Source organism: Rhinolophus sinicus, linkage group LG01 (assembly GCF_036562045.2).
Source record: "Rhinolophus sinicus isolate RSC01 linkage group LG01, ASM3656204v1, whole genome shotgun sequence".
Taxonomy (NCBI): domain Eukaryota; kingdom Metazoa; phylum Chordata; class Mammalia; order Chiroptera; family Rhinolophidae; genus Rhinolophus; species Rhinolophus sinicus.
Window position 1 is genome coordinate 126,496,929 of NC_133751.1, and position 21,990 is coordinate 126,518,918.

Sequence of the window (21,990 nt, forward strand, 5' to 3'; positions counted from 1 at the left end):
TGATTAAGAACACAGACTACAGTCAAGTTGGCTAAACTGTTAATATAGTCTCTCTCTCTCTCTCTCTCTCTCTCTCTCTCTCTCTCTCTCTCTCTCTCTCTCTCTCTGTCCTTAGCTATTGGACCTCAGGAAAGTTCCATGACTTCTCTGAACCTTCAAATCCACACCTACAAAGTAGGAATGATGATGCTACCTCAGAGCACCGTGGTGACAATTAGGTGTGATCATGTATATAAAGCACTTATTTAGCATAGTGCCCACCATATATGGGCTAGAAAAGGTTAGCTAAGAAAATAATAACTAAGAAGCAGTAGGTAGAAAATTTCAGCTGACCGTTAAAAAAAAAATCCTAAAATTAGGATTGGACAACAAGAACTGGGTCTCACTAACCTCCTAGAAGTCCAACACTAGATGTATTCAAACAAAGGCTGGAGGACCATTAGAATTTGCCTAAAGCGAGTAAAGAACCTCAATGACAGCAATTTAGATGTGGTGGTATCTGTAAAAAGGAACTTTCCCCACTGTCCTAGGGCACTGGCAATATTGGAGAACTGAAGGACTAGTGTCATTAGCATAGTGACTTTGTCACTTAAAGGTAATGAGATTTATTTACAACTAAGTATGGTCTTATTTCACCAGAAACAAATCACATCTGTCCCTGTTTTAGAACAAACAAATAGCAATCTTTTGTAACTTAAAAGCATTCCCTAAGAATGCTCTCTTTATAGGACATAAAGTTTAAGCTTCTGCTTTCAGGAACTTCAACTTTTTGGTACATCAATTATTCTGTGATAAATACCGTGTTTCCCCAAAAAGAAGACCTAGCCAGACCATCAGCTCTAATGCGTCTTTTGGAGCAAAAATTAATATAAGACCGGGTCTTATTTTAATATAAAACCGGGTATAATGCAATATAATATAATATAATATAATGCAATATAATATGACCGGGTCTTATACTAATATTTGCTCCAAAAGACACATCAGAGCTGATGATCTTGCTAGGTCTTATTTTCGGAGAAACACGGTATCTATTCAATTCTGATACCATATCTCTTTGTTTGCACCAAAGAATAACCTGGGATTAGCTCTCAACTCTCACAAAGGACTACAAATACACATTATTCTTTTTTCCAAAAAGTAGCAAGAAGTTCCATTTTGGAAATGTACTCAATCAAATGAACACAGTCCATTTGCCATCTAAAAACACTACAATGTTTCTAAATGTAATTGATAGGAATGCCAGAAATCTCCCTGAAGAAAGGCATCACGGAAACGGTACCCAGGTAAGACACACAAACTCCAAAGTTTTCTGGAAAGATAGAAATGGTAATGAATAGTTTTTAAGTTTCCCTGAATTCCCTCATGAACACATCAGAGAAACCAAGCCAGAGAAAACAAAAATGCAGACATTTACAACAAAATTAGGTGAAAGGCATTCCCACAAAACATAAAATAGGAACTCTGACGGCTTCAAGACCTACATAATATCAGCAGTGATCAGGACGAAGGAGAGGGAAGAAAAGAAGAACCCCCAAATCAACAGGATAGTTACTGGAAGGAAGAGTAGGTCACTCTGAGAAAGGCAGCCAAAACTGAGAGAAAGCTTTACAAGCTCCAGTTTGTAAGCAAGCACGGAAACTAAGTAAACTCTGAAGGTTCTGAAGCTGTCTGTGCACTCTGAACTAACAAGAGAAAGCTTCCTTCCAGGACACAGCGCCACATTGAAAAGAAATTACAAAAAAAAAAAAGTTAGGGAAGGAGGGACAACAGGTATCACATAAAAGTACAGATACATTAGTAACCATCCATCTGACCTTCACCTTATTTATCCTCTTGCTTTGTTGTTTAACTTGAGATTATTTTCGTAAGGTTTGTAAGCATACAATGAACTACAGAACAATAAAAGTACCAACACCAGTATATTCACCACGCAGTTTTGACAAATCCTAACATTTTATGTATTTGCTCCAGAACTGGCATTTTTTTCCCCAACCATTAAAGTTATGGTGGAGGCTTTCTGCATATCCCTCATTGATCTTTTCTCTCCACCCACCCCAACATATCCACCATCCTGAGGTGAGCTTATCATGCCCATGCTTGTTGCTATACTCTACTCATGTACACACAAGCAATATATTAGTTAAAATTATATTAATTGGTAGGATCTTACAACTCTTTTTCATTTGTCAGCATTGTTTTTCAGATCCATTCATATTAGAAGTTCTAGGTCAGCAGGTGTCAGGAAGTACTGCACCCTCAGGGACATGTTGGAAATTTGTAGGGCTGTCATTGGTTCTTACAACTGTGGACTGGGGACCACGGTATCTAGAGGGTGGTAGGGAGTCAGGGATCTTAATATCCTAAATGCACAAGCGAGTCCTCCACCTCGAAGAATTTTCTCGTCCCATAGGACTGTCGGATAACCCACAAAATACTCACTTAGGTGGAAAATTTATCTGAGGCCAGAACCCAACTCTATGAGTATTTTACCTATACAGAAGAGTTTGTTTTGTTTTGCATAACTTTAAATGTACAGATTTTTTTTTTCAGAAATGGAACTATCATGTCAATCAAGAGAAGAGTATGCTTGGTTTTATTCAGACCTTTACAAAGAGTTATAGACCAATTCAAAAAATTAGCAACTCCACTCAAGACATGCAAGACACAATACAAAACACTTCTCTCAATCTGGTCTTAGAGCTGTCCCATTTATGATAATTCTACATATGCATATCAATACCTATTCAGCCTTTATTTCAAAATGTCATACAAAGGGAAATGCCGACAATATGGTATAACTATTTTCTTACCTCTCTTAGATCCCAATATATTCATTATATGCAGGTGTAAGCAGCTACTTCATCGTGTCTATTAATAACACCACACCAAGCATTTATATATTCAAAAATATACTATTTTCTTCCAAATTTCCTTCCTTTAATTTCTCCATTATATTGCATCTAGGATATAACACTATTTTTACAAATGGTGTGTATAGCTGAAAATTTATTTTAAGATAATAAAATAGGTATAAAATATGGGTTGTAAAAGGAGTATATTGGGTCTCATAAAACTGAAAACTGCAGCTATATATAAATCCACAATACAAAGACAATGAAGTTTGTTTATCCGATCTGTTAATGGACATGTCTCCCTCCCAGTGTTTTGCTGTCACAAACAAAAGTGCTATGAAAAGTGCTATGAACTTCTTAAACACATAAATGTTGCATGCTTTATAAATATCGTCTCCCAGAGGCTCGTGGTTGGTTTTTTTTATTATTATTATTATTATTATGCCCAAACTTTTTAGTCGGCTTGTAGTTAAATATATTGATGGTTTTATTGTTGTAATTAAATTTATTGATGTTTGTTCTTTCTGTGTCATAAATTTAAAACTTTCTTTACTACCAGGTCATATGGATATTCTCATATTTTCATCGAAAAGTTTTACATTCTTGCTTTTGCAGGTTTAGTTTCTTAACTCAAATAATGTATACGGTAGGAGGTACAAATTTATTTTCATTTTTTTCTATGCAGACAGCCAGTTGTCACAGTATCACTATTTCCTCCCTGATTTGTGATGCTGCCTATTTCACATATCAAATTTCCATATACATGTGGTACTATTTCTGAGCTCCCTATTCAACTTCCTTGGTACTAGTCCCTAAACATATCGTAATTTCAACTACTCTAGTTCTAAAAGTTTCGACAAGTCTGTACACCCTGTTCTTCAAAATCATCTTGACTATTCCTAACCCTCTATTCCTCTCCACATGAATTTTAGAACTTACCAATTTTAAATGGGGAAAAAAAACCACCATTAGAATTCTTAGAGAAATTGCATGTATTCAGGTTACTCTAAGGAGAATTGACATCTGTCTTTTATTATCTTCCCAGTCACAAACACAGGATTTCTCTCTTTATTCTGATTTTACTTTAATATTTTAAAACTTTCTTCATTAAGGAATTGTGCAGGTTTATTCCTTTTGTTTTGTTACTATAAGAAAAGGTATTGTTACGAAAATTTTAAATTCTACTTCTGTCTTACCACTGTATAAGAACACAACTGATTTTTTTAAACTTCTGTTTATCCACAGCTGAAATATTCACAATATTGCTGAAATTTTATTTCTTCTAATAGTGGCTGCAGACTCCCTGTCTTTTCAATGTAGAGCAGACTACAATATTTATGAGTAGTGATTGTAACTTTCTTGTCCTCTCTGATCCATATAGTTTCATATCTTTTTCTTGCCTTACTTACTAGCTAAGACAGCAAGAAAAATGTTGGGAAGTGGTAATAGCAGGCATCCTTATCTTCACTTCAGATTTTAAGGGACTGTTTCTAATATTTACCAGTTATAACTATTGACATTTTAGGTTAGATACGCTTTATCAGGTTAAAACAATTCCCTGCTTAGTTTACCCAAATTTTTATCTTGCCTTGAATTCTCTCAGATGCTTTTTGTACATCTATTGTGAGAGACTATGATTTTTCCTCTTAAGAACATGGTAAATTATATAATAAATATTCTAACTGCACCACCCTTGCATTCCTAGAACAAACACAACCTGGTAATGATGGTTATTTATTGTTTTGTTTGTTATAGAAACACAGATTCAGTTTGCGTCCATATTCATGAGTGATACTGACCTACACATTCTTCTTTATCGTGTTTAGTTTGGGTATCAAGGTAGTACTAGTCTCAAAATGATATCAGAAGCTTTCCTGCTTTATCTGTAGAACACAATACGTAAGACTAAGATTATCTGATCCTGGAATATTCATAAAAGCACCCGTAAAACCACGTTGGCCTAGATCAAAGTTTCTCAACCTCAGCATTGTTCTTCGGTGTGGGGACTGTGCTATGTATTATAAGATGTTTAGCAGCAGCCCTGGCCTCTGCCAACCATACCCCGAGTTGTGACGACCAAAACTGTGTCCTGACATTGCCAGATGTTCCCTGAGAATGAAGGAGGGAGATACAAATCACACCTGGTTAAGAACCACTGACCTAGATTAACTTCTTTAATTGAAATCAGGCACAATGGATCATTGCTATCCTTAGCTAATCACGCAGATTCTTATTCTAGGAAACTATGCATTTCACACTAAGTTTTCACACTTATAGGCATAAAACTCTAAATAAGTCTCATTTCCTAAATGTTTCTTTATTACTAATTACACCCCTCATTTATTTTGTAATTACTTGTTTTTCATTCCTTTTCTTTTTTGATCAGTCTTAGCACAACTGATTATTAGTATCTTACCAAATATTAATAACCCTATTTTATTAGTCTTAAAAAGCTTTTAGTTTTGTTGATTCTACTGTATCCTTTTCTCTTTCATTAATTTGTACTCTTAAATATATTATTTTCTTTCTTCCACCTATCTTGGGTTTATTATTTTTCTGTTTCTTAGCCTTTTGTTTTAGTTTTGCTCATCAATTGTTAGTTTATCATTTTAAGTTCTAAATATTTCTTAATGTTTAATATAACTGTCCCCCTTGAGATACTCAGAAATGTGTTAATTTCCAAATATGTATCATGCTATATAGGGATATTTTAGCTATATTTGATTTCAAATGATCGTTGCATTGTCGATAGGGAAAAATTGTCTATAAAATATAGATTCTTAGTAATTTGATGAGACTTCCTTTGTGACCATGGAAATGGTCACATTTTAGAAATATTCCATGATGTTAAGCATCATGGATGCAGGGTTCTATATTGACCTATTGGGTCAGTGTTTTTTAAACTGAAAGTTATAAACAACTAGTGGGGCATAAAATCAATTTGATAGGTTCTGACCACAACTTTTTTTTTCTTTTTTTTTTTGTGACCACAACTTTATAAAATTAAAGAGGAGAAAAATGATCATCGTATATTTTTCTTATTTTAAAATCTCTAACATCAAGTCACTCAAAATGAACAGCATGATACAGTTCAATGGCAGCAGTTTTTTAAATTCTTAGCACAAAAAAAGTCATGTTGCATATTATGCTGCATATTAAAAGTGTCTTAGCTATGATGACATGTAGTGTGTGTGTATATATATAAGTTTACATATACTAGGTCATATGTGCATTTTTTATTATGGCTAGCAGTCAAAAGTATTTGAAAAACACTAATTCCCTAAGTCAAATCTTCAATGTCTTCACTAATCTTTTGTCTTTTCATTTATCAACTAGTAAAATAAAAGTGCATTAAAGTCTACTATGATGATTATGATTTCTCAACCTATAATTCCATTAGTTTTGGTTGGATGCTTTGGAGCGTTGTGTGGTACATAGAAATTCAGAAAAGGTAAATTGAACCTTTTGTTTATATAGTAACACCCTTTGTGCCTAATAATGCTTTTTGTCTTCACGCCGCTCTTCTCTGATTATTACAGCTACATCAACTTTCTTCTGTTTGTATTTTCCAGGTATATCTTTTTCTATTCCTATACTTATGCTATTCTGTGATGTTCAGTTTTAAATTTATCTCCTATTAACAGTGCACAGCTAGATTTTTAAAATCCAATCTATCTCTGACTTTTTACCTGATGGATTTAATCCATTAATATTGTTTAATTACAGATGGTCCCCAAGTTATAATGGTAGGACTTCCAATTTTTTGACTTTATGATGGTGTGAAAGCGATACACATTCAGTAGAAAGTGTACTTTGAATTTTGATCTTTTCCTGGGCTAGCGATACGCAGTGGGATACTCTCTCGTGATGCTGGGCAGTAACATTGAGCTGCAACTCCCAGTCAGCCACACAATCACCAGGGTAAACAACCAACATTCTACCGTGTACTGTGTTGCCAGCATTCTTGGGATATTGCGTCTTGTGTTTTCACATCCCATCATGTCTACAAAACACCCATCTGTGACTCCTGCTTCTGGTGAAAATAAAAGACAATTACTCTTGAGATGAAACTCAAGGGTAATTGCCCAACTATAGGATAATGTAAGTGTTCTGAGCATGTTTAAGGTAGGCTAGGCTACACTCTGATGTTCAGTAGGTTAGGTGTCTTAAATGCATTTTCCACTTAGGATATTTTCAACTTACGATGGCTTTAGCGGAATGTAACCTCCACTGCACTCATAAGTGGAGGAGCAATCATAATAAAATGTTTGGATTTGTTTATAAGTTTTATGTTATACTTTCTATGTTTTTTCTGTGCCATCTTTCACTTCTCCTGTTCTCTACTGAATAAGGTATGTTTCCTAATTCTTTTTTTCCCTCTAGTGGTTTGAAGAGTATGTACTCTATCCTTTCCATCCATTCTGAAACAGTCTCAGACACCTCTAAAAACACTGTTTTCTTTCTCTCTTCTCTGCTTTTGGAATTTTTATTCATTGATATGAAACTTTCCTATCTTCTGTGTCTCTCAGAAAATATCACAGAGAAATATCACTTTGTGCAACATTCTTGGTAAGTTCCTCAGACAATATTTTAGTTCACTATTTCTCATTTATTTCTGGTTTACTTACCGTACTTTTTTTACTTACTGTAATTTTCATTACAAATTGTTCTCTTTGACACTTTCAGGCAAATATGGCAGGATAGTTCCTCAGTTTTACTTTTTCTTCCTCTAAAAATCTCAGTGAGAGTAGCGGGATTTTTTTTAAAAAAGAAAACCCATTAGAAAAATCAAATGAAAGAGGCAATGAGAACTATTTTTAGAATACAGAAAACATATGGCCAAGCAGCAATTGATTTAACAGACTCCAGAAAGCAAATTCCTAAGACAGCCGTGTGAAAGTAGAAAGGCAAACTCTCCTATCAGATGATTAGAGGTTTACTCTCTGGAGAAAGCACAGTCTTGTTTGAGGAACACAAAACTCAGCTAAAGGCGGGAAGATCAAATTGAAAACAACAAACAATTTAGGAATTTCACACAGAATGCTGAGATTCCAACCCTCCTCCCTGACTCAGTTCCCAAAATGTAGGCAGTCCGGTGTTCATCCTTCAGGTAGAAGATCAGAAGGCCCCTCTCTGGGCAGCTCAAGAGGAAGGATCTGGAAGTATTCAACTAGAATGCACCCAACAAAATGGTCCGACCTACAGTGAAGGCCACCCACAAGCTCAGCACTCCAGTCAGCTTTTGAATACCTACTCTTAATACGAGCAGCCTATCAAATATCACCACTCAAAGCATTCCACCCCTAAAATGAACAATGAACCCAAGGCAAAAAGAACAGAAAAAGAAGGGGGGAGAAAAACAGGAAATTTTGGCAGAAGACAACACAAGAAACAGAAAAGATTTTTAACTATCATATCAGTAATATTTTCTTAAATGTAAGATCTTTTAAAAAGATCAATAAAACAAGAGTTGGATGATTTTTCAAAGGAACTCTCAGACTATTTGTTAAACACTTGACAGCAGAAATGAAAAATCTTGACAGAAAAGTAAGAATATAAAGGAAATAAAGATATAAATATATATATAGAAAGGAAATTCCCCAGGAAGTAGAGCAAAAAGACAGACAGGGGTAGGCAGCAGGGGCAAACATAAGTAGATGAAAAAGACCCCATCACAGCAAGTCTCATGCAAAGTTTAGGACTTTAATAGCAACAGTGAAAATAAGAATAAAATGGAGCAAAACCTTCAAAAATCTTAAGGAACATTATTTCCTACTGAGAATTTTCTATTTAACCATCAATCATCAGGATATATTAACGACCTTTCAGGCATGAAAGCTTCATCTACAGTGTGTGCCCCTTCCTAGAAAAAAAACAAAAAGTGTGCTCTCCCCAAAAGCGTGTAAACCAGAAAACAGAAAAACATGGTATCCAGAAAACGGGACTCAATGGAGTGAAATAAAGGGAATACCCAAAAAGGTGTTAAAGGGCTTCCCTAGGATATAGCTGTGCACCAAACACAAAGGGCAACCAGAACAAATTAGAGGACATCAAATGGTTCCAAGAGGAATTTGAAACTGATAGAATTATCATGCATCTAAAAATACAATAGGGAAGTTGAGGTTGGACTGCAAATTCTGAATTTGAGTTTAATGAGAGAGTCAGAGAAAGGTAAACATAGGGATAAACAAAACAGGCATTAAAACCAGAGAAAAAAGATCATGCAGGAAAGATATCATTATTCTTCACCATGTGGCTCAATGAGCAAGAGTTACGTCTATGGTCATAATAAGGCCAACCATAACTATTAAGCAAGTATGGAAATTCAGGAAGTCAGCATGTTACATGGGGCCAGAGGAGAGTAAAAGAGTACATTATCGTCTTTCATGGTGGAAAGTCAACAAATGATGCCTAAACTTGAAAAAACAAAAAAAATAATAAATAGCACTAGGAGCTTTTTATTTATACATATATAAGTAAATACAAGATTCAACTAGAAGAGGTAAAGTGGTTGCTGGGAGAGGAATGAGGGAGAACCACAGAGAGAATGGGAAGTTGCCGTAGTTCTTAACTTTTTAAAAACTGCATCCATGTTATAGCTTCAATAAAAATAGCAAATGTTTGTTTATTTGTTTTCCAGTTGCTCTTTTCAGTATCTTTGCCTTTCATGTGTTTGATTTCTTTCTGACTATCTACTCATATTAAACATACTTATTTCACAGATTTTGTCAGGTAATTCTCTTATGTTGAATTTGAGTTCTAATCATGCTGCTCGTATGCCTCTCAGCTATGGTGGACCCTTGTCCCAGGAGCTTTCTAATGGTGGATTGTGAGCTCATCGTTGGGGGAGCTTCACCCATGGGATACCTGCTAGGCCATAGCTGAAGTTCTTCACATGTTTCTTTCAGGTACTCCAGGGGTATTTCAGCATCAAGCCACACCCATGTTAATATCTCTACTTGAGGGTTCCTAGGCTGCGTGGGGTGTATAAACTCTTAGAGTGGATGCCATGCTGTCTCACAGAGCCTCCCTATGACCTGGGCACTCATTCTCCTCCCTGCTAAGAAGGCTGCTGGTGGCTCACAGCTTCATCCCTCTCCTGGAACTGCCCTCTACTGAGGGAAGCTCCCCCTCCCAAGGTTACACCTCTCCTTGAGGCAACCCACGTCAATGACTGTTCTGGCCCCCTTGCTTCAATTGGACAATTTTGAAGGGCTATCCTACCTTCCAAATCCCTATGAGACAAGTCTCCCAGGCAACAGCATTGAAGTTCAACTTCTCCCTCTGTCCAATCGTGCTTCCCTTGCTCCCTCTCATGGATTATTACTGAGAGCCTCCTCCAGCCCCCGCCCCCGCAATAAAACCTCTTGCAGTAAAGAGTCTCTTTCCAAGGATATCAACCTTGAAAATTCCAAACACAAATTTATATCAAGTCAGTCTCATGGTTGTGATTTCTAACGGAAGACTCTTCTACCCTCACTCCACACACAGCTATGCTGAGAAAAACAAAGATTCCTCATTCTTCCTGGGCTGGAAGGTAGGTTTTTTCTGGTCCACCCATTCATTAAAGGTAAAGTCCTCTAGTGCATTTACGTTGTTCTAAGATCTTAGTTTCCTCCACCTGCCTGGCGCTGGCCAAGGCCATTGTCATGTGATGAACTGTGTCCCTGTCCCCTGCCCCAAAATGCATTTGTCGAAAACCTAACCCTCACTACCGCAGAATGTGATTGTATTTGGAGTGGGATCATTAAAGAGGTAATTAAGTTACAATAAGGTCACAAGGGTGGGCCCTGATCCAATATGACTGGTGTCCTTATAAGACGAGGAGATTAGGATACCGACAGAGGGAAGACCACGTGAAAACACAGGGAGAAGATGACCATCTACAAGCCAAGGAGGGAGGCCTCAAAATGAAACCGACCCTACAAACACCTTGATCTTGGACTCCAGCCTCCAGAACTGTGGGAAAATTGATTTCTTTTGTTTAAGCGCCCAGGCTGTGGTACTGTGCTATGGCCGCCACAGCAAGCTTCTGAAGCCATGTTCCCTCCCAGTGTGGCCATCACAACCCAGGTCCCTTGTTCGGAGACCAGCCACCTTCCTGCACTCCCATCCCAGGTCAGCCTTAGTTTTTGGATTAATAGCTTTGATTTTCATCTCATTCTTTTTTTTTAAGGGGGATCGGGAAGGCTGAGGACTGCAGGCTGTCCTATCTCTAACAGATCAGTGATGCTGGGGGTTGGGTGGCATGAGTCAGGTTATCTACCTATCTCCCTGCCCTACCACTTGCTCTGAAATCTCTAGAGTTTCCCTTCCCATAAGACCAGAGCTCTTCAAGAGGACAGACTGTTCCACTTCCTAATGCCCTCTGTGGTATCCAGACTGCCCTTTACCAACAAGCATTCACCAATGATTACAGAAACATTTACTAGCTGGAAAGAAGAATGGGCCGTCAGGCACAGAAGACAACAAAAAGTGAGGAACAGTTTCCTTTATTGGGGGAAGAGGGTTCTCTCCCTCTGTCGGGCTTCATCTGTTACTTTCCAATCTCAGTACACCTACCCTTCACCTCTCAGCACAGGGCACCAGAAAATAACCTCTTGTCAGAAAGCAGCTACGTCAGAAATTCACTTTCGGAGGCCAGTTCCCACAGGACCAAATCACAGGCCTGGAAGACAAGCAGCCCAGAAAAGCCCTTCTTGTCCAACTGGCTAACAGATACAACTGGAGAGAGACAGCAATAGGAGAAGCCCTCACAAATTTCCCACAAGGCACAGGCCTGTTTCCTAGCAGAGTTCAAGTTCCATTCAGGGAGGGGCCAGGGCCTGGGGGCCTCAGGAGATGAGTCCAGCTGGGGCTCACTGCCCAGCTCCCCTGAGCCACTGCCATGGCTGTGTGACAAGGACACCCCTGTGCTAATGCGCTCTGGCCACACTTTTAATTAAATGCTGTGTGCAGAATGCAGGGAGAAGGGAGGCAGAGCACGCAAGCAGCTGCTGAGACCCCTCCTCCACTCCAGCTAGAAACAGCCGCTCATTGTGAGGTAGGGACCCAGGAGGCTGTGCTCTCCTAACAGCACCAAGCCAGTGCATCAATAGAACCCTGGAGAGCAGGCGAGTGGGAGGAGAGGGGAGCAAACAGGCCCTTCCATCCCGGCTTTTTACTAAGTTAAAGATATCCCCATTGCAGCTTTCCCTCTTATTTCCATCCACATGAAAAAGCTGTTACTCCTTTGTCTGGGATCTTTACCTGGAAACACACATTCTCAACCTGCTGCAGCCATGATGGCCTCAGCTCAGAAATGGCCAAAATTCCTCTAGTCAAACCACTATCTGAGTTAGTGGCTGAGAATACAGACTGGAGAAAAACAGGGGTCCTTCCTTTGAGGAGTGTATATTAGTGCAAAGGGCAATAATGCAATGATTTAAGTATTATGTGTCAAGTTTCTGATTGATAGGTACCCACGGGGCTACGGGAACAAAGGGCATTTAAAGCAGCCTGGAGGGCCAGCGAGTGCTGACTGGAAGTGATCTTCATTTCAGTTTTGAGGGATAAGTGAAATTTAGCTAGAAAAAAAAAGGTGGGGTCAGGAATAAAGGGCGTGTGAGGTCAAGGGCAGAGCAGGGGCCTGGGTTTGGGGGCAGAGAACAGGATGCAGCATTTGGGGAAGTACAAGGAGCATGAATGGACTAGAGTGGCAGTCAGCTGGGAGATGGGAAGAGAGAACTCCTGCCAGGACCAAGACCAGGAAGCAAACGGGCCTAACTAAAATACTGCTCGGTATTCATTCCGTCGGTAAGCCAGCAGTGCAGGGCTGGGGGTGACCAGCGCAGAATGTTTGGTGACAGGACCACGAGGGTATGAAGGAGGCACCCAGGGGCAGGGAGGACTGTCTGGATGAGGTTCCCCAACCACACAGTTGAGCCAGTTCCTCCCCCCTGGTTTCCACGTCTCAGAAGAAGCATCCATAGTTATCATTCACCCCACACACTGACAGGGAGCAAGCTATCCCACTCAACACCCCAGGATGTGGCTCACAAACTTCTGCCCACATCCCCTCCATCACGCCGCCCAGTTCAGCAGCTGCAGGCAGTGGCTGGGAGATTGTTCCTGAAGGTTCTCTACACTTTATATGAAACTGTGAAAGCAGCAGCTTGTTTAGAGTCCCATGTGATTTGAAAGACCAACCAGGAAAGGACACCATCTCTAACAGAAGTAGCAACCGGAAGGTGTACGCAGGCACCACACCTGGGCTCGTACCTGCGCAGACAGTGTCTAGAAGAGGATACAAGAGACACTGGCAACAGAGCTTGTCCATGGGGAGAAAGAACTGGGGGAGAGAGTTTAGGATGGGACAGAGATCTACACTGTGTACCTTTGATCTCATCAATTTTTATAATAGAGATACACTGCTTTTATCCATAAAAATAAATACAAGACCAACAAACGGCACAAAGGATCATTCTACAAGCAGAATGTAAGCGGCACATTTACATCTTTGGTTCACGGAAGTATTTCAGGGGTAGAGTCTTAGGGACATGGGTCTCACATATCTTATCACCTAATGGAGATGGCGCCACAAAGGGAAAAACTGTGATGAAGAAAACAGTGCTATGGATAAAACTATTCTGAGGGGATGAGTTCATGTGGTTGGTGAGGCCGGTTGCAGGCGTCAGCCAGGGGGAGATCCACGAGAAAATGGGCGTGTCCAGAGGACATGAGTTCCAGTCCAGAGGAGAAGTTTTGGTGTCAGAGAAAAAAGCACAAAGGCCGGGTCAGGCGGGACCTGTTGGGCCACTGTAACTATTTAGATGTCACTCGGCACCAGAAGGCCTCTGATGGGTCATAGCCCTTTCCATGTCACAGTGTGTCGGTTGAAAGAATACCTAAGAAAGCTTCCAGACATGTTTTGCTGATTTTATAGAAGAGTCATGTAATTTCATTTGACCTATTTCTCAACTCTTAGACTCACAATTTAAAAATAAAAACAATAAGTACACTCATTCTACCATTTTTAAGAGTCAAGAGTTTACACTAAAATCAACTATATTATTTTAAAATTTCCAAATATAAAATCGCTCTTTTCAGAAACTTTCTAATTCTTAAGTCTTCTGGTTCACTACATTTTTGAGTGACCTTTTTTTTAAGATCTCGGAGCACTTTTTTTTTTTTTTAATAGAGCTTTGTATCTTAGGAAACGATTTCCCCCTGAAGATATTTCAAATATATCTTCATTTCCCACAGAATATGTACTGAGTGCCTAAAAATTAACTTGCATTTGAGGGGAGCTGAGTTTGCTAACCCCAAATATGCCTCTCTGGGATATTGATTATTTTAAGCTGGTTAATTTTAAGAAACAGCCGACATCCCAGAAGCTCTGAAAACCAAGTAGAAAGAAGTGACCCTCTGTAAAGGACATTTACATTCATAAGGGAAATCTCCATTTGTAAGGGTGTTTCCCTCACTGTGCAAGGACAAAAAGAGGATATCTAAGTTTCTAAAAACTGTAACCAATGGAGAAGGCTTAAAATCCAATCTGCAAACAACCTTATCCTTGTTTACCGTGCTTTTCCTGGTCACCTCCCAAGACTGATTCCCCACCCCCAACACCTTCTTTTGCTTTAGCTGAAGGTGGTATTTCAGGTGATGGCTTCTGAACTCAGTGTTCCTGGGTCTCTCCCATGTAAACAGGAGGTAGTCATGTTATTAAATTTTAATTTGTTTTTCTCCTGCTAATCTGTCTTATGTCAATTTGATATTAGACCAGCCAGAAGAATCTTGAAGGGTAAAGGAAAATTTTCCTCCCTACACACTCATTCAAACCTCAAAAGGAGCCAGAATGCATTTTCCTAAATCATTCTAAGACATTAATGATGTCAAAACCCTGATTTTTGAAACGGAACTTCTGTTCTTTTTCTAGCCTCATTATTAAAACATTATTTTAAGGTTTGTTCATAACAGGATTGCCATTTTCCATGCTGTCTGCCAATTATAAACAGAAGCAATTTTAAAATCAAACTAGGGCTCTCTCTGAGATATTCAAAATGTATTACTATCTGGTTTTAAATCAGTATTTGGACAGGTCCAAAAATCACTATATTACCAAGTAATGTCAAAAATAGTTCATACTCCTTTCAAAATACTTCCAAGTCACAAACTTTGCAAGTTCACCTAAGTTTTCGAATTATACTAGATATGTGAATTATACTAGATATGTGAATGTCAACCATAGTTACATACAAAACTGATTTATCACAGACAACTCAAGTCATACTGACCAAAGCTAGTTTTACCATTAGCTCTTCTGGAAACTACTAATTTGAGAAAACACAACATACCTGATTACCTGGAAGCTTGTACGAAGTGAAAGGTAACAGCCTTTATTTGCAATGTACATACTATGTTGAAATACAAAATCTTTCTAGCTGACTGGAAAGAGGTATCCCCAAAACTTACACATATCCATAACCCTCATTTCCAAACACAAAAGAGACAACAGCATTTCTTCAGAACATGTTCAGCTAAAATCAGCATCTAAGATTAAACAGAAAATGGCAGGTGAGGAGTAAAGACAGGCATTCTGACTGACCCCAGCAGCTGCAGCTCCCAGACACTGCCCCTAGCAAGAGAACAACCATAAGGATGATCCAATTGTCTCAAAAATATTTCAATTGTTTATAATAAATGAGATAAATAAATAAGACCTAAGCCCGGTATTGAAATCGAGGGTCCTCATAATTTTGACTTGCTTTGTAGCCTTAGTTTTAAAGATCCTTTTTTCTTCTGCACATTTTATAGACCTTAGCCTTTCCCCCTTGATAACTCCTAACCCCTGAGACAGCAGAAGACAATAGCCGGGTCCAGACGAAGTTTTAAGCGGGTTACAAGTTTTAAGCCTCTGGCAGCTCTTAAGCCCTGAGGCCAAATGACCCCCTCAGCTACCTCTCCATGAAACCAGACAGAGGGATTCTGGAGCTGACACCAGAGCTGTCTTCAAGACCTGAAGAAATCATTTATAACCCTTACCTTACCTTCGACGAGTCAGCACCTAACACAACCCCAAATCCTTCATCCACAAGTGTCTCATGATTTTGCCCTATATCGTGTTTCCCCAAAAATAAGACAGTGTCTTACATTAATTTTTGCTCCATTAGGGTTTATTTTCAGGGGATGTCTTATTTTTTTCATGTACAACAATCTACATTTATTCAATTACAGTCATGTCATCTTCTTCTGGAACATCGTCATAGAGTACTAAATGCATCCATCTGGCTGAGATCTTAACTGGGGCTTATTTTCAGAGTAGGTCTTATTTTTGGGGAAACACGGTATTACCTATTAGTTACCTGCCATTGGGAGTGGGGTGAGCTCTTTTAGAGCACGAGCTCAACTGAACTCCGACTGATGTCAATCAATGCCAGTAAATTCCTTTCTCCACTGTAAACTCTTGCTCATTCTTCTTCTCTTGGCCGGCGCTCGCAGGTGGACAGACTCACATATTGGGGTTCGTAAACAGTATCTACACAAAACTTTTGATGAAATTTATTCCCAAGAAATTTTTTTATAAGAAATATTTTCCTTCCACTTAACTAAGAAAAAAGGTTTTTTTCAAATATCTCTCAGTTAATTCATTTAACAATCTTGAGTACTGTATGCTCTTCCTGCCCCCAGAGAAGGCAAACCATCCAGCTGTAGCAAGAAGACATGACAATAAACGTGGTCTCCTCTTCACCATGATTATCACCTCCACTGCCAACACACACACACACACACACACACACACACTCCACATGAGACAGGTTAGTTAGCATGTTGTTAGCCAGATAGGAAGGTCCCTGGCGGGGTAAACAAAAGGCAGCCATATCCTGAAACACCTGGTTCTAGAATGACTCCTTCACTCCAGGACTAAGATATGAGAATGCGCCTTGAAGTTAATAAATTATCGCGTAAATCCCTTTTAGCCGGACAAAGGAGCAGATCTGATAGACAGGGATGAGTTCGCTAATCCCTTTACGGTGGGCAAACAGGACAAACCTGATAGACGAATTCCATTAGAAGGCGCCAGCCCCCTTCTCTAAGCAGGCAGGGGAAGGTATAAAAACTAGAGCCTTTGCCCCATGGTGGGCAACCCGGTGGCAACCCCCTCTCATTCCGATAGCTGCAACTGTTTTCTCTTTACTTTTAATAAACTGTCCTGTTTCACAACTCCTTGCCTCTCCTTGGTCTGCGCTTCCATTCTTCGGTCTCACGAGACACAATCCTGGCACAAAGGAAATATTCATACATCACAAAGACTTCTCTGCCATCTCAAACATCGCATGTGGTAATTCCACAGCAATTCTCTTTAAAACACAATATGTCAAACTGACCAATTTATTGGATAGAACAGACTATTCCATTTCATCCCACCTTTCTGTCAACCACCTCCTTGGAGAAGAAGACTGGGTCTCCTTCTGACACTTCAAAAATACATTTGCTATTTCTGAAGCATACAATTATCCTTTAGATCATAATTTACACATAATTTAACTTCAAAAGTCAGTTTATATTGCTTAATCCTTATTTTCTTTCCATTCAAAACTATGAAAAGTATTTCATAAAAGTGTGTCGACATGTAAATGATGCTCTAGAAAAGATTTTAAATATTTTATATTACAAATACATATAGGAAATTAAAGGGTGAAACCAACAATCCTAACAACACAACCAGAGACCACCCCAAGGATTTAAAATATGAAACACACACACACACACACACACACACACACACACACACACACAAAATAAAGCTACTCTATATACCATGTGTCCCTGAAAATCATACCTAGCCAGACAATCAGCTCTAATGCGTCTTTTAGAGCAAAAATTAATATAAGATCTGGTCTTATATTATATTACATAAGACCCGGTCTTATAGTAAAATAAGACCCAGTATTATATTGTATTATATTATGTTATGTTATATTATATTATATTATATTATATTATATTATATTATATTATATTATATTACATTATATTATAGTATAGTATATTACATAAGTTCCTGTCTTATTTTACTATAAGACCGGGTCTTATGTAATATAAGACCAGATCTTATATCAATTTTTGCTCCCAAAGACGTATTAGAGCTGATTGTCTGGCTGGGTCTTACTTTCGGGGAAACACAGTAGTTAAAGTGGGGGAAATATAGTTCACCTACATTTTTTGGTTTAATTAAACCAAAACAAGTTGAAAGCAACTTGAGAACAAAATGAATGTATTACAGAAAACAACTAAGATCATGATATTATATGCCAATGTCAACATTGTATAGTCAAGAAGTTAGAGGATTTGACTTAAATACCATGGGCAAAAAAGGGGCCACATACCAAACCTGATAAGCTCAGGGGAGGCCTGAACTGCGGGCCCTACAACCTCAGAGACTGAAAGTAACCACACCAGATGGTCTGAACATAAAAATTCCTAACTGAAAGACAGTCATGGTGGATAGGTAGTCTTGTCATAGACCTGTAGCTTTCTTGACAAAGGTCCATCTTTACACCTTAAGTGAGCCTACTATATTTTTACATCGAAGATATCCTTTGAAATATCAGAGTAATCTCCTTTTCCGGTCCCCTCAGGACACAACCTCCCACCAGAGCAGGAGATCACAGAACCCCTCACTGTTACCTTGTTGCCCACATACCATTAAATGTTAACTATCCTGTACTCACCGATGTAAAACAAGTGTGTGCCTCAGTTTTACTTTCTATCCAGTCTCAGAGATTTCCCTACTTTGTTTTCTCCCACTCCCTCAATCTACCACCAATGGATTTTATGTAACCACCCCCCACCATGTCTCCTCTTTGATTCTAATGTATAAAATCAGCTGTAAAACTGCCATTCTCAGAAGCATTATCTCAATCTGTTGAGATTTCACTTCCTGGCAATTGTCAGTTTGGCTCAAATAAACTCTTATAAGACTTCTTAGGCTGGACATTCTTTTGTTGACCACACTTACTACAATAAAGGGGTAAAATCATTTTAAAAAGAAAAAAAAAAACCCTTTCACAAAGCAACATTCTAATTCCACATGCATCATGCAACATTCTTTTCCTATTAAAGGAAGGAGAACAAATTTTTCAAGATAACCCAACTGATCAAGTATAACAAATGAAACAAAAATTTCCTCATAATTTTTCCCTATTTTGAGATTAAGTACACCAAATGTAACATTATTCTCCCAACTCCCAAAGGAAAGACTTGCTCAATATTTCTTCACATTCAAATCCCCCATTCAAACACCCACATGATAAAGTAGCAACAGCTCTATTAGGCACAGGGACACATCTGATCTGACTGCGATGCAGTTTGTAAACCACCTCCCTTCATCTCATTCCTCTTTCCTTACATATGTAAATTATGGTGTCTGATGCGGAACCGACAACAGCCACCACAACCAAATTATCCTCCAGGGACATCAATCGGGCTTGTTATTCTTGTTTCAGCATTAAAAAAAAAAAAAAAGGGAGGAGGAGGAAAGAGGAAGGAGCAGCTATTTTCAGGAATTAGAATTCCTCTTGATTAGATTTCTGGCTCACTGGTAAATGTTGATACCCTGAAATGCATTACCCTCTGCTTCTAAATATTTGGCTTTTTTTGAGAGCCAAGATGTGGTACAACTTTTCTAATATAAATTGCTTCAAGTAATACAAGCCCAGTTTTGCCTGGAGCATTTGGTCAAATTCTAATATGCCCCCTTGGGAGCCAACACCAACTTCCAGCAGAGACCTCACTGCAGCGTAGAATTTTAAACAACACACACTGAGCCTTATCTTCCAGCACACAATCCTTTTTTCTCCTACTCTGAGGGTTGTCATATGAGACACTTTGTGTATGATACTTATCACAATATACTCATAGATTTTCTGTTAAGGTAATAAACTAATCGCAAAATACATTCCTCTTCCCCCGACCCCCGCATTAAAACACACACACGCAAAAAAAAAAAACACACACTCACCACCACCACCACCACCATGGTTTCTACCAAGGTTGAGCTGAAGCTGAATGCCATTGCGAAAGCTTATGAATTGCTGCACAATTAATAAGAATAAATTGCACATGTACATTTCTATAGGCTGCAAATGTTAGCGGAGAAATTGCATGTCATACAGCTTCCTAACTCCAAACAAGATTATCCATAGACAGAAAGTGTTCAATTGTCTTAGTTCTTCTTGATTTAATAAATGGTTTTGTTTCTGTGGCCACTGAAAACTTGAGAGAGGATTCTCTCATTTTTCTCTCATAAAAACATGTGCCGTGATTTTTTTCTAAACCTCACAGACACAATCAGGGAAAAGGAGAGGGTGTACCACAATACTGCACTCATCTGGTTGCATTAGGCTCAAAATATGAATCTCACAGATACATATTTGTCACATGTCAGCCTAAGCTGAAGGCATCCACCAGGAGAATATTTTCACTACTCCGCTGGCAGCTGGAGTCTACTTCCACAAACCCACATACCAATGAGAGCCAAGGCTCTCCATTTCTTCGTCTTAACCACCACTTCCCTCTGCAGAGGAAAGAAGCCATTTTACTAATTTATAAGTACCCTGACTATCCAACCATCTTAAAAAATTTCCTCATCAATAATAGTCAACTAAAAGCAAAGGTGCACCCCACAGGAGTCAGAATGAAACAGGCAACCCCAGCACATATCGATCAGTTAGATTCCGGATACTCACTAAAGGCAGCCACCGCCAGAGCCAGTGTCACAATAATGGAGAACCAGGAGACCCACAACGCCTTCTTTCTGTAGTTCTGAGCTTCGTGAGGTTTTAGACGAGTGCTGCTTTCTAGTAAGCCTGACAAAAACAAGGAGAAAAGGAAGTTAGATGTTTCCTTATTAAGAAACCCACAGCCAGAGCTACACTTTCTTATCCAAGGGTTGCAAACTGACAGCCCGTGGGCCACGATGTGTTTTAACAAGTAGGAGAGTTCACATGGAAACCAGGCTTTCTGGCATCTCTTGAAAGATCAGAGTCTCTGGCAATATCTGGCATAGTTCCTGCAGGGTAACAGCAGCTGTCTTCTTTATAGGGCCCCTGCAGACCCCACCACTCCCTGCCCTGCCATATTACCCCAGCCATCCCCCTGCCCCTGTGGTAACTCATACAGGTGCTGCTTCTTCTAACAAGGCCCTTTAGGTAGTAAAACAGCACCAACACCCCACATTTAGTTGGCCATTCAGACTCCTCAGCTGTGGGCATTGATTTGCATTGATCCAACTGCACAGTCCCAACTGGTAGGCTGGATTGCACCTGAAGCAATGAGTCATGGAATACAAATGCCCTCATTTCTCCCTCACTGACAACTGGAGAAGGACCATTTCTCTTTAACCACCACAACCACCAGCCACCTGACCTAAATTACATGCCATGTTTTCTTCACTCCTGTTTCTGCTCTATAGTATCTGTCCCTTTGTACCAAGAATGTTAAAAAATTCTCAGAATATTAAAGTGGAGTAAAACTACTAAAACTGGAGGTAGCTTTCCAAATAGGCCATGTGTAAGAAAGGTTTGATTTTTGTCTCCTGTTCTTTCAACATTGAGAGTCCTTGACAAAAACAGAAATTCATGACACCAAGGCAATGCCCAAGCTTCAACTGCCTTGGGTGGAAAACTAAAACATCTTCAGTAAGATCCTGATTTATTTATTTTTCTTCTCCTTTGAAAATAGATCATATATGGCATCCTTTGTTGCACAGAGAACCAAATCCTCAGTCAAGCATTCTACATAAAAGGAGCTTATGACACCATCTCTGGCTAAACAACCCATCCTATAGCTTTCGCAGGTAGAGCAGCTTGATCACAACAGCTCCAAATAATGAAGAAATTGGTAGTCAAAGCTTAGCACCATTTGTAAAATACTGTACAGTGTGTGACATGTTACACCTATGAATCATGTAAAAGGCGTCATCCCATTAGACCAACGGGGCACCACGCCAAGCCTCTGGTTGCCAAAAACTGTGTCCTGTTAAAAAATTATAACAAAGACCCTGTTAAAACTTCTCAGTTCCATTTACTACCCAGACTCAAGCACCCTGAACAAGTCCTGAGCAAAGCAAGAGGAAATATGGAGAAGGTTG

General features: G+C 39.1%; 1 protein-coding gene across 1 annotated transcript in view; it reads right to left on the bottom strand.

Annotated features, from left to right (window-relative positions):
* TMEM163 (transmembrane protein 163) overlaps positions 1 to 21,990 on the bottom strand; it is a 214,217-nt gene that overhangs the window by 187,831 nt on the left and 4,396 nt on the right. Inside the window, exon 2 of the mRNA XM_019731141.2 lies at positions 20,588 to 20,707. Within this exon, the coding sequence (XP_019586700.1) occupies positions 20,588 to 20,707 (120 nt within the window). The remainder of the gene's footprint in view (positions 1 to 20,587; positions 20,708 to 21,990) is intronic.